Here is a 25813-nt window from a genome sequence, read left to right as displayed (position 1 = left end):
GGCAGATGTGCGGCCGCCCCGCGTCCGCGTCGCCGTCCAGGAAACCGTTGACGTCGAACTCCACGTCAAGATCCTCCACGTCGTCTCTTTCCGCGGAGCCGTCGGACTCCGCGTCCACGTCCGCGAAGAGGAACTCGGAGCGCGGGATCTGCAGACACTTCCGGGCTCGCTTCTTCCCGCTCCCGTCGCCAGACTCATCTGCAAAACGAACCGGATATTAGGATCAGTAACATGTTCTTGATGTTCCGGGGGGGGGGGGGGGGGAAGACACACCTAGAGTCCCTTTATACTGAGAGTCAAGACAATGTGAATCCATTTCTGATTGGTTCCCGTATTTTAGGCCTTCACAGTGTCACAAACGGGAATAAAGATTACAGTTTCACCGATTGCAAATATTGTAATCTGGAATGGACCGGGGAATTACGGGTTCGGCAAGGAACAAACGGAATGAGGGAAGGAACGAAGAAAGGAATTCGAGAATGGGTCGATCAAAGATTACGAAAAACGTTCAATTTCTGTAATCTTTATTCCCGTTTGTGACTCCATGAGGGGTGTTGTCTTGACTCTCAGTATAAAGGGACTCTAGACACACCGAGAGAAAAAAATACAGTTATTCTACCTTTACAACGGTGGTGATGTCACACGGGATTCCACGGTAGTAGAATTGTGGATTTTGATTCTTGTAACGATGAGCACGGTGACGCAGTCGGTCGTCGCACACTGAGAAAAAACTATGGTTTATAAACCTATTAGAGGTAAATATGGAACACCTATAATAGTCGTAAATAAACTAATGATTCTCGGTCTGTGAACCATACTAAGGTCTCTGTACCTAATTGAGGTACAGGTACCATAACTAAGGTATATGTGCTATTATTATATGTAGAGGTACTACTATTAGTGGTGTTCCATATTTACCTCTAATAGGTTTATAAGCCATAGTTTTTTCTCAGTGCACAGTCGCAGTCGGTTCGTGTTCACTGTAATATTACTGTGGGCACAGACATACTATTATCGACATGGTTATGCTACTGTGCCCATCAATAATATTACCAAAATCCACGGTTCTACTACTGTGGAATCCCGGGTGACGTTATTACCGTGGTAACAGTCGAATAACTGTTTTTTTTTCTCCGTGCACACTCAAAAAGAAAAAAAAAAAAAATTTCTCGATAAATTATTATGCAATAGGGCTCCTGCAATCCAGCACTGGAAAAAAAGTCACTTGAATCTCGAGTCCAGACTCTTCAAAAAATTGACAAGAAAATTACTTTTGATTCAATCGGACTTTTTGCTCGAATCAAAAGGAAATCCGCCTACATCCAGAGGCTCGGCTCTTCGATTCAAGGAAAAATCTGATTGAATCAAGAGTACTTTTTCGTGTCAATATTAGTCAGAGTCTGGACTTTAGATCCAAGCGACTTTATTTTCCAGTGAGGATGTCCGGGTTCAAATGACCACACTCATCTATACTGCCGTGCTAAGAAAGAACGCCGTATGAACATTCGACATTTGTCGAATTTTACTCGATAAAACATGTATTTTTGACAGCATTCATGCGTATTTTTCCTTGACATTTTCAGATATTTTAGATTAAATTGCGTACAATATTTTCTGAAAATTTTGGAAAATAATATTCGCAATTTTCCCGGTGAATTCGGTTTTTATCGGAGGAAACTTGGCAACGCCTGAAGGCTCATATGGCGTTCTTCCTTAGCACGGCAGTATGGGTCAAAATAAGACTTTTTTCTTAAAGAATTCCCCCCCCCCTCAAAAAAAAAAGCTCCTGAGGGACCTAAAACCCCGTCCCCACACCCCCAATTTTGTTGAAGAATAATCTTTATTTCTGAATTTTGGAAACGTTATAAGACCAAAACTCATAAAAAATTCGAAGTCCTCACACTGGAAAAGAAACGCCGGCCGTGGCAGCCGTGCTTACGGGCTTTATAGACATACCGTCCGCGTTCCAGGATCAGAGGCCGAAAGTTCCAGGTGTAACACCCGGAGCAATCGAAGCTACGGCTCCAGCATCCGGAACTTTCAGCCTCTGAGCCCGAAACGGACGGTATGTCTATCTAGCCCGTAATTTTTTTTCAGTGCATAATGTATAGCGCTGAATTCTCCATAGCCTCAAAAATTTGGCGTTGGGCAAACAAATTACATAATGTCAAAGTTTTCGGAAGAAAACTAACGTATACTTACAAGTGAAAGTCTTAAATTTTGATTTTTCGACATTAATTTGTTGGAGGAAGCGAGGGATGGATCGCTGAGATACTTAGATTACGAGTTCTGGATATGTTCTAGAAAGACTCGTGGAAATGCTTAAGATACCAAAATGCGGCGAGATTAAAAGACAAAAAAAAACTATTTATTTAACATCGATTTATTGTATACAGGCACAAAAATTGTGTGATGGATCAAAAGAAACTCTAAAGTAATAATTCCCGGGCGAGCACTCTCGTGGAGTCAACAAGAAATTTCCTTGTTTTAAACAGTGTTTCCATAATTTTAAAGAGACTTCCTGTCACTTTAAAAAGATTTCCGGTTGACTTGACTCAACGAGATTTGTCCTCCAGGGATTCTTAACTAATTTTTTTCTCAGGGCACTTAGAGGTGCATAAATCAAGATTAAGGACGCACAGGTGAAAAGATTTGTATACAAAGTGGTGGAAAAAGAAGAAAAAACAGAGGAAATTTCGAAAATAATACGGTAAAGCCTTTTGAGACTGCAATAGGGCGAAATAAGTAAATTAACTGGGAAATCAGAGAAATAACTTCTGGCCGCATAAAACTTTAATAAGGCTTCACGTGTGATAATAATTACAGAGGAATGTTTCGTTCAAGTGAGCTAATGATAGTACTTATCACTCAGGTGGCATTCCGTGCTTAAAAAGTACGCGATTCTTCTTTTATCGAAGTTGCACTTGGATCCGCATGGGTAGTAGGAGCACTAGAGCTCAGGTACGTCCGTGCCATTTCACTCAGACAATCAAATTTTTGATGCTCACTGAGATGACCCTTCTTTCTGCATGTTTTCTTGCCCGCTCCATCCGAGAGATTCCGAGGTTCAGGGTTTTGAAAACGGTTACTGTCATTGCTTGTGTCGGACAAATATTCTAGAAAAAAGTCGGGGAGCAAAGATAATTAGTCAAAAAGAAGTGAGCTCATCCATGATTGATTTCCAAAATGTTTGCCATAGAAATAATCAAGTATCGAACATTTCAGAAAAATGTCACTGATAGCAACTTTGGAATGATTTGAATTTTATCTCTGGGAGGGGGAGTTGAAATTTGCGACTAAAATTGTTTGATATGGTAAGGTAGCATTGTGTAATTGCACACGGATATATTTATCAGTAGTATGGCTTGCTTTCCGATACATCGATTGATCTGCCATTTTACACCTAGGACCGCGGTTTACACCTCACAACAGGGTATACCTATACTCGGGCAGGCGCAGTATAGGCAATATGCACGGCGAAACGTATTAGGTGCAATGGTGTAGCGTTTGAAGTATTTACACGATGTTGAAGGCGCTACATCGGGTGCGCGCGGAAAAGGATCGATAAACAGAATGTAAAGCAAGGTGAAAAATGTATACACATTATTGCTCGTTGCTGTTGCTTTATTTTTAACAGTGGCACAATTTCGTTACTTTCACCAGGAATTTTGTGGCAATAATGAAAGTTTAGTTGAAAAATATCAAATCGAATTGCTGTCAAAAATCAAGTAGAACTGGAAATATAGTCAAATCTTTTTTCTTTTTTTTTTTTTTTTTTTCCATCGGTGACCTAAACCCAAGTGGAAATTCTCCGATACAAGATATTTTAAATATATAAATTTTCAAAATCAGTTTTCTGGCTGCAGGTAAGAACGATGAGCAGTGATGTAGAGAAATTACAAATTTCACATTCACTATATTGTTGGATCTTTTCGAAAAGGTAATTTGACTCGCGGAATTTTTTTTAGCTATGCTAGGACGTATAAAACTAATTCACAAGTAAATTCCTGCGTGCCAGTGATTAATAAAATAAAAGTTTTTCTTAAAATTGGGATATATTGCTCAATAAAAACATCTTGATAATACTTTATCATCAGTTTATTGTAGAAAAATAAAACAAATCGTGGTTAAAGGTATAACTAAAAACAAACGCTAGGATCACTCATTTAGATAAGGTTAAATTATGAATCTTAGCAACATGGCAACGAAGACTAGTGTAGTATTGAGCTTGATAATCACAGTGCGGACACGGTATCAAAACCGTGTCTAAAACTTTTCGACAACTGTGCTTAAGATGTCGCACCAGGTGCTTCTTATGCTTGTAACTTTTGAAGCAAAGTTGACACTGAAAACGGTTCATAGCATCATGATACCGACTGCCTGGATGATTGGCTACACGAACAAAGAAAAAGAAACGAAGAGGAGGTTACTTGCTTGAGAGATACGTTCCTGTAAAGACTGTTTCAAGCTCTACTGATTATTATCGAAATCAACTTAAGAGCAGAGAGATGTCTGAGTCTAGAAATCAACAGAAAAATACAACAAAAATTCGGAATTTTTTTTTTTAACATTATGAGGCTTTCGCTGATTTTAACTTTCGCATCCTACGAACGAATCCAACTTTACGGAAAATAATGTCTCAGCGCGTCTTCCAATGTTTTCCGACAGTGCTAGTTAGTATCGCCTTGTAAGGAATAGATTTCCAGCACTCATGTAAATGATTCCTCCTTAAAATTACACGTAGAAAATGATTCGAGCAACCAAAAATTACTGCAGTTAACTCCCAAACAAGCTATTAACTTTTTATTCAACTCTGCTTACGAGAAATTTGAATTTTCTAATCACAAGGAAAACCAGAGTTGTCGTGAATACAAATATTTTGGTACGCTTCCTAATTCAGCCGTATTCTTCCGTCATCCTGAGTTGTTCAAAGTGAAAACAACGAACAACAGCTGAGTCGAAGCGCCAATATTGAAGTTGTCATATTTTCATTCCTCTATGAGCGAGAAGTTTGAATTTGGGCATCGAAAAATATTAATTTCTTGGTTGGGAGCGATTTTCAATAATTTTTTTGAGCATATACGATACACTATGCGATTAGGAAGAAAGCGTTCATAAATTTCACAACGCACTCTTTCTGCATTTTGAACCACCCTTAGCTTACATAGAATTTGTACATGAGGTTAAGTTCTTTTTTTTGGTTTGAATCACCGAGTTCGATACTATATCGAATGACGAAGTCACTAAATCAATTTATGACAAATGTAATCTAAACCGATTTCTGTGTGTTTTGATGGATTAAACCTTAATGACGATGCTTAAATTCGTACCTTATCTCAAGGACCTTACCGTTGGTAACTTAACACAATACTGAAAAAAACTCCGACCCTGAAGGCTATATGGACTTCATTTTGCAATTTGGAACTATAAATTCTAGCCCGGTTTAAAAACGACGTACGTGCCATTAGTTTCCCGATGCACATAAGTGTTTTTCCAGAAGAGCCAGAATTTATAGTTCCAAATTGCAAAATGCAGTCCATATAGACATAGCGTCCGTGATCCGGGCTCAGAGGTCGAGAGTACCCAGCATGACACCCGGAGCAATCGAAGCTACGGCTGCAGCACCCGGAACTTTCGGCCTCTGAGCCCGGGACGGACGGTATGGCTATGCAGCCCGTGACTTTTTTTCAGTGTAGGCACCGTAGATGACTGTTTAGTCTACTCTAAAAGGAGCCAGGGCTCTCGAACATAAGCTGAAGCTTGGACTCGGGGTCGTTGGGCGGCGGCGAGGGCAGCGTGGCGGATGATGATGTGTTTCTTGAGGTTGAAGTTGTGCTGGGCCTTGTACGGGCAGTGCGGGCACGGGAACTCGGGCTTATTGCTCACGTTCTTGCAGTCGTACTTCTGGTGGCGCTTCAAGTGGTGGCGGTACTTGTAACTCTTGGAGCAGAAGTTGCACTGGTGACGTCGCTCGTCGTCCTCGGCTCCTTCTTCGTAGAGCGAGCGCCAGAACACTGCCAACTCACCTGAAATCCAAAGAATTCCCACTAGCTCAGTTCCATCTCGAGCCCTCCCGTTGCCGCACCTTTCAAATCCACTTTCAAACCAGTGCCAGGAGCCTCTCTCCCTCCAACCACTACTGCTAATCTACACTTGTCACCCGAAAATAAAGAAATTACCTGGAGCGTGTTACCCAAAAGAGGAAGGAGACGAAGAAGAAGATTAAGATGAAGCAGAAGAAGAGTCTGAAGAGACGGAACAAGAAGAGGAACAGAGGAAGGAGAAGGAGAAGAAGGAGATAAATAAAAGAAGGAGAAGAATGAGTGAGTTGAGGTAGAAGAAGAAGAAGAAGCAGAAGATGAACAGAGGATGGAGAAGGAGACGAATAAGAGAAGTGGAAGTAGAAGTGAGGAAGAAGAGGAAGAAGATAAAGAGGAAGCAGAAGAAGAACAGAGGAAGGAGAAGGAGGAGAGAGAGATGAGCAAAAGAAGTAGAAAAAGAAGTAGCAGAAGAAGAACAGAAGAAGGAGAAGGAGAAGTAGATAAATAAAAGAAAAGGAAGAAGTAGAAGAAGTTGAGGGAAAATATGAAGAAGTTGCAGAATAGGACCAAGAAACATGTTGGATTTTTATCTGCTGCATTAATCGATGGTGAAGTTAATATAATAACCAACTCGCATTACGGTTTGCAAAGTTGCAAATTCCATTTCGAAGTTTTACCTCTCTGAAGGGAGCCTGATCATACAAATAGTTTTTGCACAAGCACAGAATTCCCTTGAATTTGCTTTGTTCTTTCAACAATAGTCCCTAGAAATTTTGCTCAAGAAAGTCGACCAGTCATTATTATTTTTTTAAAAATGAAATTTGAGCGGAAATTTTCGAACATCGCGATCTTCTGTGATTTGGTGGTTTCACCATCGATATATTATATTTGTAACGGGAAATTCAATGTAGAGTAATGAAATTAAAACGTAGAAAATGTAGTTCCTCATGAATGTAGCAAACTTATTGAAAATATCATTGCAATAGAATAATAATAGCAGGAGGAAAATATGTCTATTTTCGTTCCAAGTGCTAAACACTCGTGCTCATCACTATCTCGAAGCTGAAAGCGTGCGCGTACTTATGTAGATGCTTTTAATAAAGGCGTGCAGACGCGAAACTTTTTTTAGGTATTGAATAATTTACTAAATGTTCGATGGTCCATGCCGATATGGAAATTCCATTCACGCAATCGGAATCCAGTATATAATCATGGAAAAATCTCTCCAGAAAAAAAGCAAAATCGCATGATTCTAATCTCACTGTTGGACTTTCAATGTATTGTAAAGCTTTGATTCCCTTTATAAGAGTCCGCTTCATATATATCAACAATAGAATCTGCTTTCTGTGCACAACAGAAATTATTGAAAAGTCGCATTTTTCACGGATCAATATAGACTCCTATAAAGTATACACTTTCGTCGAGTTTTGATAAGAGTATGGTTACTGGATGAGCTTTGGAGTGATTAAATACAACTTACTGTTGCAGGAAAATGTATTTAACTTCTACATCATTTACAATAGGGAATTGTAAGTTAAAACATTACTACTTTCAGCATTATAGGCACAAAAAGCGCGATACTTCTTTAAAAAATTGTACAAATAACAAAGGTAAATAAGACATTTATCAAAATAAACAGTGTAGAGTCAAGGATATGATTATTAAAATACAATAGGAAAAGGATCTTCCACTCACGCACGTGGCGAAAGGCTTGAAAGACCTTTCCAATGGATGAACAAATAGAAGATTTCGCGTGATCATAAAATATGTTATAGCTTCACTAGTTTTCTGCTTACATTCAATTTTGCTTTGGAATCGAAATCTATGAGATTCAATAGAGTTTTACTTTCTTTCAGGTTGGTAGAACAGTCTCCAGAATCATGGAATATTGCACAAACAAATACAAATTAAAATAGACACAAAAGAAAAGTGCGCAAAAGGAGGGAATTGCCTTCGCAATTTGACTTGATATCGGCGAAAAAAGAAACTAAGGCTGGTAAAAATTTAATGAGCTCCTATTATTGGTGATCAATTTTTCAAACGAATCCTGAACATAAATTTATATAATAAATCATTTCAAAATAAAGAGACGTTACTTGCTGATTCACTGTTAATTAGCACTATCTTGTGCGTTACGTGTTTTTGGAAGGATAAAAAAGTAATGGCAACTCATTAGAAGTTAGAAATCACGTTTCTAGATGAGAAAGTATCCGTGATTTTAATTTTAATTAATGAGAAACATTATCCTCTTCACAGATGATCAAAGCTCTATTTAAACCAAATAAATAGGAATAAGTTTCTTTCTCGGCACACCATTTGCACGATGAATCTGAAATCAAACAAGACAAAAAATTAGAATAGAGAGAAGAGTAACGCATAAAAACAACTTAAAAATACATGGAGCCTTGCGTTAGTTTGCTTCTGACAGTTTTCCCTGGTATCCTAAAAGTCTTTTAAATGGACGTATTTACGCTAAAAAGACCGACGTTGCTCGCAAACCGTATGCAAGTAGTTCCTTTTAGCATAAATATGTCCGATTGATGATTGAAGACATAATTTCATGTCCAGAAGGACAAAAAAATTCGTGGGCACTAAGGTCTTTATCAACATTCCTGAATAGATGAAGTAGGAGAGTAACCCTTGGCCCGTGTAATACCCCTACCCCTCCCTCCCCGAAAACATGCCTGCAGTTATGTGCATCATTTTAGTCTTACTTTTGCGAATCAAATCTGTTCAGCTTAAAAAATTGAAGCTTAGAAAAGCCGCGTACAGTGTATACCAATAAACGCTTAAAAGTTAAAATGCACTTTATCTTAGAATTTGAATGTGAGCAAGTAAAAACTGTATGTACATGGGTACTTTAGAATACAAAGAATGACATAAGCCGTTCTCCGGAAATATCAATCGCAACGCCACGGATTCAAAAGGATTACCCTGGTAAAAATTGGCGGTAGGAGCTGCGTTTCAAAATACCATAGGAGTTCTTATAGCCGACTGAAGAAGGGGATAGAAAATCATATAGCTGGCTGTAGAAAGTGGAAAAAATTATACGGCCGGGCTACATGAAGCGATAAAAAATTATACAGCCGGGCTAATAGTTCCTATCGCCGGGCTTTACACTTTATCGCCTGGCTGTTGCTTTTTTGCCATCGGCTATAAAAGGCTGTGTAGAAATTCGTGTGCTTTGTAAATCCGTAAGTTTGTACGGAATCACCTTAATATTTATAAAACGCACATTATATTTTCCTTTACTACATATTTTTTTTCATCGATTAAAATGAGAATAATCCATACAGAGTGTGCAAACATTGCAAAGTCATGAGTTGAAAAACGCTGGCTCCACGAGATTAAGTATTAGAGCCTAACAAAAAGCGGAGCGGCGGTGCACTGGCGCCTTCAAACCTAACAGGGATACTTCACGCATTGCGCAATGCGTGAAGTATCCTTGTTAGGTTTGAAGGCCCGCCGCGCCGCAGCGTACCACGGCGCTTGAAGCAACTATTTCACACCAGAGGTATTGCACAGTATATGCAGTATATGGTATGCATCTGCGCTCCAGTACATTGCTACTGTATTGTACTCTATGGTCAAAGATCGATGCTTTTTGAGAGGCTACTAACAGAAACGCACCTGTGATCACTGTTTGGTCCACTTCCTGGAGGGGATGAGTCCGCTCTCTTGGAAGGCCTTGCGGACGTTGTTGTACCTCTCCCTGAGCTTGCCGCGCGCGCACCTCTTGGCGGCGTTGTCGGAGGTGGTGGCCGGGTAGTAGTAGAGGTCCGCGTTCTCCGTCGGGAAAATCTCGACGATGGCCTGGGCCAGCTCGAGGAAGCGGGTCTGGTCGAGGCGCTTGTCCGGGTCGTCCCGCAGCTCGTAGTCGATGATGTTGGCGACGAGGGTCTTGCGCGTGTGGTAGGTGAGCTTCCCGCTCTTGGCGTAGCACTGGAGGATGTAGCGCCCGGAGCTGTCGCTCATGAGCAGGCTCCGGATCTCGCCGGTCGTGCTCAGGTCCTCGAGGACGCCCACCGGGCTCACCTGGGCCAGCCGCGAGAGGTTCACGTTGTAGTTCAGATTCCGCTGTCGGAGCGCGCTCAGGAGCGGCAGGCCGCCTGCAAATCAAACGGTATTCATCAGATATTAGATGCCCTCTTCATTATAATACTGATCATATTATAGAGGAATAACCTATTATTTTCTATTATACACAACTGAATCAGTGAGAACGAAAACACACCAACTCGAAAAAATGACAGTAATCGAGACACATACACTAAACTGCACGACAGGTGAAGAAATTAGTCTAAGAAGAAGATTTTGAGTGTCGATAGACAAGTACTTAAGGGCACTTTAAAGGTTCGAGTTGGAACAGATGCGCTTACTTCAATGACCTTTATGAAAATTGACGGTCTTATATAAAACTTGAGCATTTTCGAGATACCGAGTTGGTGTGTTTTCGTTCTCACTGATTCAATTATTTGGACGTACTTCTATCAAACAGAACTATGTGCAGGTGAGAAATACGGGGTGTGCTCTAGAAAGCTGCATAAGAAACAATGTAAAAGTGGGCGTGATTCTTTTTGAAGAATTGGAAAAGCGGGATTTTAAATTCAGCAAACTGAACTATGTGCCAACTGAATGCGGGTATCATGAGCCACGGGCAAGGCACGAGAGCGTCGTGGACAGGGCTCATGAGTTAAAACGGAAGCGGAGGCGGGACGACGGCGGTTCCACCTCCGTTGACGTCACTGGCGCTTTATTATTCTTATTCACTCTTACGGCCAGAGAACTGACGAGCACACCCCATCGTTCTGCTTGATAGAAATATATCCATTTAACCCTATGAGCCTGCCAAAAAGTGATAATCTAATTGTCATAATGAAAAATGAGTAGGCCTATCCACGTAAGCGCTCAGCGGCGAATAAATAAATTTTTATCGGATTTTAGTACATACATTGTTGCCTCCCGGTCTAATCTATAAATTGGAAGGATATGCTCTTGGCAGATCACTGATAGAACCTTATGGTGGGAGAAACCATGGAATACACTTTTGATCAAAAAGCTTCAGTTAAGCATAATGTATTTTTAAAAGGTCATGTGCTGATAACGGAGATATTGGCCTTTTAGATTGACATATTTGGTTACTTTTTGAAAATGCGTGGAATTTAACTATCGAAACTAGATTCTCGGAATAGCGCAACTGATTCATTTGAGTCGGTGTTGTATTTCTCCGTCGAATACTAATTAATTAGCCTCGTTCTTCTGATATATATCTGCTGATTGACAGCCAAAAAAAAAAATTTTAAAAAAAAAAAAAATTAAATTATTAGCTTCAAATATGTACTATTCAAAAAAATAAAACATGAAAGATGGTTTTGAAATGTTGCAAGAGGAGATATTCGTTAGACTGGCACAAATCAGACTGATTCAAAAACCGTCCGGAGAAAGTCTACCTATCATAGTTTCATGAAAAGAATAAGGGATATGCCTGCAGAATTTCTATTTATTTTGACTGCACCTGCTTATTTGTCCTAAAATAAAGGCATGCTAAAGTAGGTTAGTTTGTTGAAAATGAATGATTATTAGCATAACGCTCATAGAGAACATCCAATGATTCAAGCAGGAAGAGAATTCTTGAAAAGAATAATGTCCAGACTAGACACCGTATTTAGAGAAAACGACCTCAAGAGGAAGCGACCCCGGTAGGATTACTGTCCAGGGCAATTCAGACCGGTGGCGTGGCGTGCTTTGCGATACATCGATTTTTTTGCCATTTAAACTAATGGTAAAGAATCGATTATTAAGGTGTTCGCTGCGAACACCCTGTTTATCGATCCTTTTCCATAGGTTTAAATGACATAGCAATCGATACATCGCAAAGCACGTCACGCCACGGATTTAGACAGAGGCGTAATGAAGTTTCATAAGATTCACCAGAATGAGATAATCTTGAAGACCAAAAAAATATTTAACGATGGCGATAGTATTTAAAGTTAAAAGTCAGTTGTCCTGGGTTATGTTTCTACTATTCTAGTAATAAGTGTCCCAAAGCATTCCATGGTCTCAACGCTGAATTTACGAAAACTGAACAGTTCGATCGAATCCATCAGTTCGAAAAAGATCTATATCTTTTTTTCAAAACGTGATCTATTTAATCTTCTCCGTGGAACACATAGAAAATCCTGATTTCTTCTTCTCGAACCACAGACATTTAAAATCTAAAGATTACTTTTTAGGGGAAAATCAAGAACACTTTAAGTTGAAAATGGAATGCGGATGATACGTGTTTTACAAACTGAGAAACATTATCTTTCTGTTTGCCTGGTTCAATCCCCACAAATCCTGGATTTATTTTAATTTTGATGTAAGGAATACGTTATGAATAATTAGGATAGAAACCTATGAAGTTAATTAAATTGTGAAAAACGAAAAGATATTTTTACTTGTCTGAGAATCAATCTCTGATTCATCGATTAGCGGCCGTACATATCCGGAGTTAATTTAAAAACTCGCCTAACATTAGAATATCCATCCTATGAAAGGCTTATTCCCAGAGCCTTAAAGCTTTGAGCAAACTGCCCAAACGATTACGCTATACAGTGACTGATTTCATTAACAGTGGCGTGGCGTGCTTTGCGATGTATCGATTGATTTGCCATTTAAACCTATGGAAAAGGATCGACAAACAGGGTAATCACAACGAACACCTTGATAATCGATTCTTCGCCATAGCTTCAAATGGGTGAAAATCGATAATCGATCATTCACGCCTCGACACTACTCATTAACCTCGAAATTCAGCAGCGCGACAGAGAAAGGAAGAATAAACTTACCAGGAGGCAATTAACTTAAGATCAGACTATGATACACATATAGTGTCGAACCATATGATACAACTATTCGAACACTGCTGCATCGTATTGCATCATGCGTATTTGAAGGCGCACAGTAACCGTGGGTATTTCTCATTCTCTTCCTCAGAGAGACACTTACTCAGGGTAGTGGGAACAAAGAAAATTGAGAGAAGGAGTTTTGACTGCTCCTGACATTTCAATAGGGTGCATTTCTTAGTATACCTTTCGATAAGTTCCTAGTATTAGTGAAGGGGAAAAAATATTTGCGCAAATCAGTTAGCTGCAGACAGGAAAAAACTTTGATCGAAAATAAAAGATTACTCTTTTTGTTCAACATTGAGTATTATCACTGTCTTTATAAAATCCTCGGTTAAAAGCACTAAATCTAATCGTTTCCATCATGAGAAAACTGGCTATTTCCTGCGGTACGATTTTGACTATTAATCGGCAAAATTCTGAACAAAACGAATTGATAGGCAAAACCATTGCGAAAGAGTGATGGTATGCGAATAATTTCTTTTAATGTCGCTTAAATGCGCTGACTTAGAAATGGGGGGGGGGGGGGGCTGTTTCTTTAAAAGAGGCGATAAATTACGATGATCAAATTGAGGTCAATCAAAAAATACATGCAAGTGAGAAGGAGAGAAAAACTTACTGTGGAAGAATGGCTTCATATTCTTTTATTCGCACATGAATTTTTCAAAGGAAATTACAAAATTTCATGGCTACTATTGAGCACAGCAGCTGATTGCTAGTGATAGATCAGACAAAAAAAGAGGTCATCCGGGAAACATTTTATGTTCACGATTGATAGTAAGTTGTGTCAAATTCCGGAAACCCCTCTCACTTCCAAAACTGAGGGAAAGTACAGTTTCGGGATTAAATTCGTAATCTGCGATTACAAATGTTGTTATGTTCTTGTGTAATTTGGACCGCGTTAAATAGAAAGGAACCAAGGCACATCAGCTATTGCCAAATTTAATTGGGCAATTTAATTTTCGTGCAAATTTCGGTGAAAATTCTCCATGGTACGAAGCAAATTCCTTAAAATTTTCAAAGAAATCCGAACAAACGTTCTCTCGTAAAAAAATTAATTGCCCAGTTAATCTTGGCAATAGCTGACGTGGCTTGGTTCCTCTCTGTTAAACTCGGTCCATTTAAAGGCCGAGAAGAACTTGCGGCGTATTTTTGCCGGCGACATAACGCTGGAGCGTAGTCTTGGGAACAGAAAAGGCTTTGGACGCTTGGTCGACGGTGAGACTTTTCTGTTTGACGGAGACGACGGCTCGTATCATCATCTGCGGATCCCAGGCCAAGCGCTTGCCCATTTTGGTAACGTTCAAGTCCTCCGTCGAGTACTCTTCGTTAACGACGTAACGCTGTAACGTTGTTTTCGGCACATTGAAGATCGTCGAGGCCTTTTTCAGTCCCAGAGTCCTGCTCCTCACGGCAATGACGGCGTTTTTCATGTTTTCACGGTCCCATAGCTGACGCTTCCCGCGCGGTCTTTCCCCGACGGGTAGAACCCAGTCTAGAAAGCAAGAGAAAGTTAGAAAGTCAGAAAAAAGGGCTAAGGGATTCATCAGCACCAACACGTGTCACACCAAAGCCAAGGGGGTCATCTGAAAACAAAACACAGCCAGGCTACAAGCGTCTAAGTTATCCGATCGTCTTCCATTTCATTTTATCCTTGAAAAAATCATTTGGCACACAGTTAAAATTGATTTGTTTACGGTTACTTTTAGTTACTTTACAAACTGTAGATGCAACAGTTACAATTGTGCAGAAATTCCTAAAATCTGTACTTGGATCTGCCTAGTGACCTGTTACATCTGGAAAATTCTACCGACAGAAAGGTACACACTCGATTACTTTTGGCAAAGTTTTATTGACAGACAACAGGTAAAAATTAACAGTAATTTATAGCTCAAAGGTCAATTTTTTAAAATTCAAAGTTTAAAAAATTCAAGAGTTAACAATTCGAAGTTTACCAAAAAGAAAAACCAAAAAAAAAAAACGGTATGTTCTCGATATTATTACATACAAAAAAAAGACACTTATGAAAAATAGGACGATTTAAAACAATTAGAAAACTAGTTAAAATGATTAATTTTGAAAGATACTTGATGCTTCTCAAATTTACACTCAATAAGGTGTGTGAACCTACGGTTGTTGTCACAGTAGACATGTCAGACTAGAATCCCTGACAAGGATTTTTAACAAAATGTCAGGCAGAGAACGTACACTCTATCGGAGATTTCCAAAATAAACACATAAGGAAGTATTCAATTCTGATTCGTTTCGGCCTAATTACTCTGAAATGTTTGAAAAATGGAACAAAATTTACTTTATAATTATTGCAATTTTGGAACTTCCTTTCCTTTTTCAGTTGATTTTAATTTATTTTATACGCCTTTTCGTCCACGCCAACATGCCACCGTAGTATTAGTTCGCCCCCTATTTTTTATGTTAACACAATTAATCTAATGATAATGACACTGTATTCGAAATGGTCATAATCATAATATAAGATTTTTGACAGCTTTCAAACATTTTAGAGCGATCACGCAGAAAACAATCAGAACTGAACATTATATGCGTCCTGATAAGATAAGATTAACAAATTCAACTCATCTAAATGACATCTTGATGTTTCGTGCTAATTACTTTCATGACCTGTCAACTGTGTATTCATGGTTCAACCATAAGGAGTTCGTCCTTCTTGCAAAGAAGTTTAGAGTAAACCTCCCTCATTTGACTCGTGGCCGTATTCGAAGACGCTTTATACACGTAACAGTCTAGAAAGCGGAGGAAAAACTTAACAGCTGGATTAAACGGAATGGAGAAGAGAAAATAGCTCTTGAACATGATGTCGATTGCGTCGAAGAAACTGGTTTCGGGCACGACGACCGGGTGCTTGTCGACGACGACGAAGAACTTGGTGATTCGTGCTTTCGAGGTTCCTTCGGCTAGGATGAAGGGTTCCCTTTTCTGGACGGCGGACAAACACTCGGTGAGCGGGACTCCGCTTTTGTTGAATCTGACGAGGCCCCCCACGACTCGCTCCTCGTAGCGCCCTTCCGACTGGCTCAGGTCCCGTTTCTCGCGCGATGGAAACAAGAAAGCCAGGTTGATGAAAGTTCTGATGTCCTCCGACCAGTCTAGAAAAAAAATTCGAAGCTTTAAAGTTACCTAGGTCGGATTCCTAGACAAAAAATGCACAAAAAATGGGTAAGGAACCGTTTAAGTAATACGTTACGCACTTAGAGGGAGGGAGGGGGTCGAGCCAGCGTTACGGCGCGATACAAGGGGGAGAGGGGGTTCAAGCACAGCGTTACGTAACAAATCTAAGCGGGGAAAAAAACTTTAAAACAATTGAAATTCCTGTCGTTTTTCAAGCTGTTTCCTTGATATTTTTAAAATGAGGGGGGGATGGTTAGGCCAGCGTTACGTAATTCAAAAACGGGGGTGTAGGGCTGCGCTACAGGGGTGTTACACGGAGGGAAGGTTAAAAAAATCGGAAAAAGTACGTTACGTAATACTTAACGGCTCCTAAATGGACCACCGGACAAGCCCGGAGCAGCTGAAGCTAAGGCTCTTCAATCCGGAACTGAATCCGGATCTACTAAACCAGAAACGGACTAAGTGTCAAAATAGCTCGTAATTATGGACCTCAGATCCGGATTTTCTTGAAATCTCTTAATTTCCGGATTTTTCTTCATTCGTGGGAATGAGATTGATTAAAAGTCTTTTCTGGATGTCTGACTCGGCTGTTGAGGTGTTGAAAACGATACGACTTATTCTCATCAAAGATCGGTAAATGGAAGAAGAAAATTTACCTTTGAAAGTCTCGCCGTACGCACTTTGCACGTTGTGCGAAGATTCCTGAAGAACGACCGTTACAGCGGCTCGATATTCATTCCACCAATTTTGGATAGTAACACCAGAGCAATGCGGGAATAATTGATCAAAACAAACAGCAATCTGGTGGAAAAAAAAAACAAATCTTTAAAAACAATAGATAAAAAATAAATAAATAAATAAAAAATATAACAAATTCGTTGACAAGGAAGCTCCAAATATAATCAAATTAAAACGCAAAGTCAGGAAGGTAGCCTCATAGCTTTGATTCCGAATAGAACTATCTCTTTGTTCCAACGAAAATATTTATGAACAACTATTGCGCGTAAAATGTATGACTGGTTGGTTGGTTAATACATCTATTTATAGCTTGCATCTGCAATGCAAAGAAAATTACAACTATCGGACGGAGATATCACATTAATCATGTATACCCTTACTTAAGATACCTTTATTGCAGCTTCTTGAGACTGTTTTTGACATTTAAATGAAGGCGAAACACTGTCTGAATGATTTGACATGCGAATACCACTATTGTGGTTAGTATGTGCTCCCCATTGCATAACTCACAAACGGGAGGCGGAACATGGTCACGGTGATGTTGATTTATTGTGCGGTACCACTAAACATTGTTGGCTTTTGTACGTAAATCGTTCTAATGACATCAAGGCTAAATAGAATCCTGAACATCGATACAATTAAAATATCTCCATTAAAAATTGAAGCACTTTTATTAGGTTTACTTAAAGTTCGACTTTAGATCATCTACTGAGAAAAATCGGAATCATCACACAAAGAAAACTGTCTCTCATATGGCGTTGAAGATCTCATATGGTCATCGTTCTCATATGGCTGGCACTCATTGTGCCAAGCAAACGAATCACGTAGATCATCTACCGAGAAAAATCGGAAAATACTCGTTGTGCCAAGCAAACAACACAGTTAAGGGCCGTCGCAATTTTTCGAAATTTTTACCCCCCCCCCCTTCCTCACCCCCGGTAACGCTTTTGTGACGTGGGTACCCATCATTTCACACGTAAAAGCAAAATGGCGTAACGCTCTCCTTGATCCCCCCCCCCCCTCTCTCCATTCCTAGAGAGTTACGTAATTTACGGACGGGCCCTTACAGGAAACAATTTCATTGGGACACTACATTTACGTGCCGCGACGGGGCACAAGAAACTACCGGGCAAACGGTTTCCACGTTGTGATGAATCCCCGATTTGTCTCAGTTCGAAGTTGCAAAATTCTGCTTTCCATTTTAATAAAATGTTAAGATCCTAACTGAGAGGGAAAGTGGCTTTCACGGAACCTATTTTAAAAGCTCACCAAGTTTTTGACGTCATAGAAGCGAGGAAAGGTTGCCTCCAAGTCCATGGTAGATGCGTTCGCCTCGACGTATCTCTGGATAAAGGGAGCAAATTTAAGTGTTGTATCTATGATGGATTGTAAATCTTTGGTTGGTGCGGCCGCTTTCAAAACTTCGATGGCACGAAGGAATTCCTCGTCTTCGATGAAAACGTCTCGTGCCGTGAGCTTCGCTGGGAGAGAGTCCCTGTCCCTTTTAGCCTTCCTCCAGAATTTTTTTACCCTCATACCTTTCTTGTGAACATTCCTTTTGACATTCTTGAATCTGTTCGAGATAAAACCAGCCCCGTAATTGTCGGGATCGGCTAGGTGCTCCTGAAAACAGTTAAGCCAGACGGTAATGAAAGCATTTAGAGACCCTGAATATTAATGCTCAGTATTACTTCTATTATAAACTGCAATTTCATATAAAAGTTATGGTCCTAGTCCAAGGAAACAGGAAGTTTCCGAGGGAGGAAGATAACTTTACTCGGCTTGGATACATTTTACAAGAGTAGATATAAACCACATTTGGACAGGCATTCGAACTATAGAGGAAAAAATTTATCTCATAATTCGTAAAATTACCTTCTAAAAGAATCGAACATACCATCAAGCATCATGAGTGGGTTCGATCCAACTTTTTCTCATTCACCTACCGTTTTGTACAAAATCGCAGAAGTGTCAGTGTATATGTTTATTGTTAGATTGATATCTTTCAGAAATTTCACGATGTTCCGCGAATCACGGTAAAAATTGGCCACGACGGAACCTTCTCATAGTGTAAAAACGATAAGGTTGCAAGTTTAAAAAATTGATTTTCAAAATTCTTTCACATTTCCCCTATTTGCCCTGACCTGTTAGGAAAATGCCCAGACCACTGGGGCTGAAATTCCTTGACTTCTACCAGAAAAAAGAAAAAGATTATTTTGAAAAAAACGATGCAAACTTTGAGGCACTGCAGTTGTATGTACGTATGAAGTCAAAACTTGCGAAAGCCCGAACACGACAAAATAGATGTCGCCTGGAAATATTTTAAATAATACTACGCGTAAATAAAAAAAAAAATAGAGTCGCATTATTCGAATAAGTTCTCTTTCTTTTGAATTTTTAGACCACATCTTGATTTACATCTTGATAATGCAACGCAAAACTGCTCGTGGCTAACAAGATGTCGATGTATGCAAAGGCTAACTTATCAAACATTTGACCATGAGATACATTAATTGTAATTGCAATACAAGAAAAAGAAGAGGAGAAACCGGTTTTTTACATGATTTGCGTTCCTAAGCGTGACCTGCTACTCTTATGGTTTTATATTGCGGAGTACGATCTACGGTCGATTTCAATATTAAGCTAAGAGATACTTGCCCTCCGTTTCTTTTTTCATCATTCCCTAATGGTGCACATCTATGCAGTGCGCATTTGAATGATGATTTGGCGCATTTCTGTCAAACGGAACTAAGCGCCATAGGGGGAGGAAGAGAGAGGGGGGGCTTGGATTGGCGGGTGTTGCGGAACGCGATGCTAGTCCATCCTATACTCGCAATGTTTTTCCATGGATTTTAGTTCCGTTTTACAGAACGCGCTTTCCGAGATTCTAAAATCCTCAAAAGGAACTCAATTTGACGCTTAGTTCCGTTTAACAGAAATACGTCCAATTATGGAGGTGAGTCACTTACGTATCCCTTTGACGACGGATCTTGATTCCGAAATCGTGGATACAGCATTACAATTTCTTTGGCAGCATTGACCCTCTGCTCTACCGATGGGTTGTACCCGTAGCGCATGATCAGGTAATCCACACATTTCCGCACGATGTCCAACCTTTGATCCTTGAGATCTCCTTCAGGTAACGTATAAAAACAGGCATCTAAATAGTCTTTGAAACTCTGAAATCAAACGAAACGGAAAAACCTTCATTAATATTATAAAATAAGAGCGGAAAAATTTGTAGAAAACTAGGAGCCTCATTTCAGCGGGTCACTTAACCTCGCTTACTTTACTTAATATTCTGAAAGTACTAAGTGAGTAGATAATGTGATGATTCTTCCGCATTTATGTGGAGCCGTAATGGCGAAGAAAACCGCTTTTGAAAAATCCAAAAACTACGAGACATTTGAAACGCACTCGAATGGCGGAAACTAACGGTGGTGATGTACTGCGGTACGTGGTCAAATCGCAATCTTCTCTCATTTTCCACTTGTGTTTGTTAAAAAATAACGTGTTTCAATGTGGAATTGTTGCATGTTTACTACAGCTAACACAAATGAGATTCGATTCTTTAATTCTAAAGATTCGACGATTCGATTTTAAAGATTCTTAAGATTTCGACTTTAGTATTGTTCTCATGTACGAGGAGTAGATAGACATTTGACGGAAGTCGTAGAGACTCGTGCTCGTTTCTGATCAGTGCCGGATGACATTATTCGGTTCGGCGCGAAACCAGGGCGTTTTAGATCGGATAAGTTGAGCGATTTGAAATACGTATATCTCGGTTTTTGAGTTAATTTCCCGCGTTTTCAATGTGCGCATCGTGTTTCGCGCGTCATGTACCGTCAGACAAATAATTCGCATGTCAAAATTCGTTGATACGAAAGTGACTCATTCTAAAATTCGATAATGCATCGAAATGGTGACCCGGCACCACGCAGGAGTCATGGAATTCCGTGACTGGAAAATGCTTAACAACGGCGTCAACTCCTTCATTCCTATTACGACTCTGTGTACTCTTTGCAGGGTTGCCACAGAATTTAGAATACGAAGTACCTTGCGACATTTACCTCGACACATTTTGGCGCAGTTGCCTGGCGACTGAAGATACACGTCAGATGGTTAAAAAGACAAGCAAAGTGCGTTGTGCGAAACGTCGAACCCATTCTCGACAGCAAATAAAGGTGACCCAATAATTTTCCCTTGACCTTTTCGTCATTTTCCCTGACGTTTCTAGGTTTTCCCTAACGTCTGAAAATTCCCTGACATTCCCCGGTTTCCCCTGACTGTGGCAACCCTGTCTATGGTGCAATAGCATGTAATAATACATGTAAATACAAAAAAAAAATAATCGAAAAGACTAGGTAATTGCTTTCTTGCTTTCTTTGGAAAATTATATTCTTTTTCAACATTTGATTCAAAATGAAGCTTACCACGTCTTTAGCGCCAGTAAATGATCCTTCTCCGAGAGGATCCTCCGAAGAAATTTTGGTGAATATGGAGTTAGAATTGCAATTTTGTAGCTGATCGTACGAAAATACATGTATCACTTCCGGTCGGTGTATCTCACCTGACAAAATAAAGAGACATAACTATTAGCAAACTCGGCAAATTCTTCCAAGGTTCAGACTAAGAATCTAGAAGCTGAACCAGTCCTGCATCTGCACCGGTAGGAGGAGCAAGAGTGCTCACAGGGAAGACCAATTTAGGGCCTAAATTCTCAATAATACCTTCATTCCCTGGCATTCAACAGTATGGCAAAAGAAAGTAGTTTTGTGGGCTAAAAATGCTGAGGACGTAGCGGACAGTTCAGGACTTGACAAAGTATGGCAATTTTACATTATTTTAAAATAATTTTACAATCAATTCCTGAATACTTGAATATGTTGGAATTTAAAATAATAATTGTAATATTTCTTCACTTCTTCCTTACCTACAAAAAAAAAAAAAAATAGAGATCCTCCCACCCGCCTCACATTAAAAGTAAAACAAAATATAGAATGGAAAAATATAAAATAAATTAATAAGGTTTTTACGAAAAATATCCTACCTTCTTCACATTCACGCGTTCCTTGATTTCTCCTGGACAGAAAATTTGAACACATTTTTCGCAAGAAAATGGATACTGAGGTATAAAATTCAAACTTTCGATACTCTGGTTTGGTTTGCCATGGCTAGTCGTCATGGTGGGAGAGAGTTCACATAGGACACGCCTAAATGCAGTGCCATTAACTCAATTTTGATTTTTTCAGCACTGCAGTCGTTTTTTTTCCCGTAAGGGACAAATACGAATAATGATTATGTCCCTCATTACAGATGGACCTCTCCTGTATAATTTTAATTACGTTCAACGGTTCAACACTGCCGTGCTAAGGAAGAATGCCGTATGAACATGCGAGAGCTGTCAAATTTTCTCCGGTAAAATGATAATTGTTGAGGAGAGTTATGAACATTTTTCCTTGAAATTCTCAGGAAATTTAGGTAAAGTTATCTGAAAACTTGGAGGACATTCATAAATTCACTAAGAAATTCGAATTTCGTCTGAGGAAATTTGACAACGCCTGAAGGTTTATACGGCGTTCTTCCTTAGCACAGGGGAACAGACGATGTATGCATCTTTAAAATGCCGTAAAATGTGCTGCGATCCACGCAACGGAAAAATCGAAAATAAATTCCTATGCGCGATATGTACATGTACATACTTAAAACACATTGAACGATTCTCAAACAGAGATGGAAAGTGAAATTTCATAAGGTTTGAATAAATTTCACAAAAGTTAAAACTTAATAATTTTTTTAGAATTATTGATTAAACCTTTGGAGGTCTGAAAGCGTTTCAGATGGTCTTTCTGTTGATGCTGCGGTATTATGCTACTCTACTGAAGGTGCCAGACACAAGGAGGGGGCAAAAAGGGGAGTTTAGAGAGAAGAGCCCCAACCTGACCTCTTAGCTGAACGAAAAGATTTGCAACGCGCGAATGTTTTACGCTTCGGGTAAAAAATTTCAAAATTTAGAATTACTGTTTCTGGTCGTTTCTTAGTCTCCTGAATCTATCCCCAAAAGTTTCAATAAATTTCATGAAATTTCACGCGAGAAATTTCACTCGAATAAATTTCATGAAATTTTCCATCGCTGTTCTCAAATCATACGACGACGTCGTGTTTATTATGTTTAAATAACGTTAATTTCAACACCCATACCGCCTTCAGGATTTATAGAGTTCCAATTGAACAACACCATTTTGTATTGTAAGTAATGAGTAGAAACCAAGTTGTTGTGGTATATTTCTTTAATTCACTGAAGCCTTTTTGGGCTTATGCCATCATCAGAGTATTATGACAAATCTTGAACATTAACTTCGTCACAGTTTGAAATTTTTACGAACTTTTACATCACAAATACATGATAGGGCCGAAATTAAAAACTTAGTAGATGATAAGAAAGATCATTGCTACTGTGAAAGTTTTAAACACGCATATCAGCTGATTGCGAGCCGGTTCGTCGGTCAATCCGTAGTTTTAAGTATTAGCTGAAAAAAGCTTTAATGAATTAAAGACATATGTCCACAACACCTTGGTTTCCTATAGATTACTTACAATATATGTTTTCAGGAGTTGATTCCTCAACTTTCCGTTGTGTAAATTAGTATACTGTGAAATGCTGCAGAAAAAAATGTGGCTGAGACTTCAGTTGGACTGCATTTTGCAATTTGGAACTACAAAATCCGGCCCGGTTTAAAAACAACATATGAGCCATTATTTTCCCTATGCACATAAGTGTTTTTTCAGATGAGCCAGAATTTATAGGTCCAAATTGTAAAATGCAGTCCAGTTGGTCTTCGTTTACTGAATCCTTCCATGCTCTTGTTTTAATTCACGAATGCATTAAAATAATTCGCTTGGATCGATCGGAGGGTATTCTGGGTAGATGAGTACATTGAGCAAAAGAAGTTTTGATACATCGAGAGGGCACGAAAAGCTTTCATGCTAAACATTTTTATTCTGTTATTTTCACAACACATACAAATCCAGGATGAAAGTCAGTAGGTTAAAAAATACTCATTCGATGGTTACCGACCGTTACTATTTTATCGAGAAAATTAGAAAAGGAAAAACATAGTAATTACGAAATGTAAAACGAAAATAATTTGCTTTCATAAAAGGAACTGAAATTAGTGACATGCAGCCTGAATTATGAACTTTATTGACGGTGGGAGTAGAGTACCTTTAAAGACTGAATATGGCCACTGAAGGATCCAATCGTGATTGGCTCAGCCACCTCACGCCTTTTATATAGAACTCTTAGGATCCAAACAAATGGCGGTCGTCACATGCAGAGTATTCCTAAGTGGAGATAATGGGATTTTACTTGCATTAATGACCATGAAATTCGCTCAAATTCCGCAGGTAAACGTATGTGCTCAGTTTTGAATCCAATATTGAGCATTTCATTTGAAAACGGCTTTTTAACTTACAATTAGACCTCCACTATGACCTGCCATAGTAGAGGTTCAAGTTATCAATCTTGTAAGTTCAAGTTATGAACCTTCTAAATTCAAGGCTGAAAGGAGCAGAGCATAAACGGCAAAGGTTGGCAACAACCCCTTCTCACCAGTGGCGTGGCGTGAATGATCGATTATCGATATCTCGCCATTTGAAGCTATGGTAAAGAATCGATTACATAGGTGTTCGCTACGAACACCCTGATAATCGATCTTTTTTCATAGGTTTGAGTGGGGTATCAATCGATATATCGCAAAGCACGCCACGCCACTGCTTCTCACCTGCTCCCATCTTCTCCCACGTTCTCCAACCTTGAGTCGCCGCCATTTTTTGGGATCCTAAGAGCTTCATGTAACCCGGTATACATACTCTTCTAATGAAGGTACTCTCGGTGGGGGAGTGGACTGACATCAAATAAATGACAACGAACTCATAACCAGTGAAAGTGGGCGAAAAAGGATGAAGATCCCCTATTATAATTCAGGATTCAATTGTTTGTTTAGTTTCCTGGAATTTTCGGCTAAATGACACCGTTTTTTAAAAGTGTCCTACGTGTCACGCGGTAGGCGATTAGAAGGATTCCCCTGATAAAGTTGCGACTTTCTGCCGGACCTCCTCTGTTATTTTTATACTTATACTTCCTCTTCGGTTCAAGAGGTATCATGTTGTACCAAAGGTCCCGCGGGACATTGGGAAAAATCTCGCCCAGGATCTCTCGGAGTTGTAGGAACCACGGTTGCTCCAATTTGTAATTTCCGGCATCCGTCTCCCTCTTTACGAGGAGTTTCGCGATCGTCATACAACTGTCCCTGTCCAAGGACTTGTGCCTCCTGTAGAATCTGACGGCTCTTCGACCTCGCAACCGAGCACCGATAACAGATTTGATGCCTCGAACCTCTTCCCTGGTCACTCGAGGGGCAGGATAGGTCAATGGTGGCTCCTGGTCGAGCATGGTAACGGTTTTTCCACCCGCTGGTATTTGAGCCTCCGAAGCCTCTGCCCAACCCCATGTCTTTGGGTCGGGCGGGGGCAGAGGCTTTATCCCTATCAGCTTGGACTTCAACCGGATTGATTTCTTCCTTGGAGGAGCCTTGCGCACAGGACTTTGCGCGCAGTTGCAACTCAGGCATTTGAACTTCCCAGTTGACGCCTGCAACAGATTCCAAGACCCTCAGTCTAGATAATATCAGGGGATATTATTTCACCAAATGGCAAATCAATCAATCAATCAATCAATCAATTATTTATAGTCCAACTCACAATCCTCGAGTTAGGTTAGGTTAAGTTAAGTTAGGTTAGGTTAGGTTCGAACCGTAACCGAATTCTCAGTAAAAAAAAAAAAAAAAAAAAAAAAAAACGGGTTTGCGATACGTAAAAAAAACAATAAGTAAAAAAAATAGTAACAAAATTGACGTTGAGTAGTTAAAAAAATAAAGTATGAAAAGAAGTCTACAATTTAACGTCGCAAATCGAGATATGTGATTTGGTAGTTTCACC

General features: G+C 39.6%; 2 protein-coding genes across 5 annotated transcripts in view; both read right to left on the bottom strand.

Moving 5' to 3' along the window:
* LOC109037149 (uncharacterized) overlaps positions 1-25813 on the bottom strand; it is a 549607-nt gene that overhangs the window by 147947 nt on the left and 375847 nt on the right. The window lies entirely within an intron of this gene.
* LOC109037150 (uncharacterized) lies at positions 14761-24841 on the bottom strand. The gene is made up of 6 exons (XM_019051660.2): positions 21864-24841; positions 21247-21383; positions 19783-19992; positions 18083-18436; positions 16732-16876; positions 14761-16053 (listed from the first exon to the last, which is right to left on the bottom strand). The coding sequence occupies exons 1-6, from the start codon at positions 21916-21918 to the stop codon at positions 15584-15586; spliced, it is 1371 nt and encodes a 456-aa protein (XP_018907205.2). The 5' UTR covers positions 21919-24841; the 3' UTR covers positions 14761-15583.

The sequence above is a fragment of the Bemisia tabaci genome, chromosome 1 (assembly GCF_918797505.1).
Source record: "Bemisia tabaci chromosome 1, PGI_BMITA_v3".
Lineage (NCBI taxonomy): Eukaryota > Metazoa > Arthropoda > Insecta > Hemiptera > Aleyrodidae > Bemisia > Bemisia tabaci.
The sequence above is the reverse complement of the archived record's forward strand: the minus strand, read 5'-3'. Positions and strand labels throughout refer to the sequence as shown.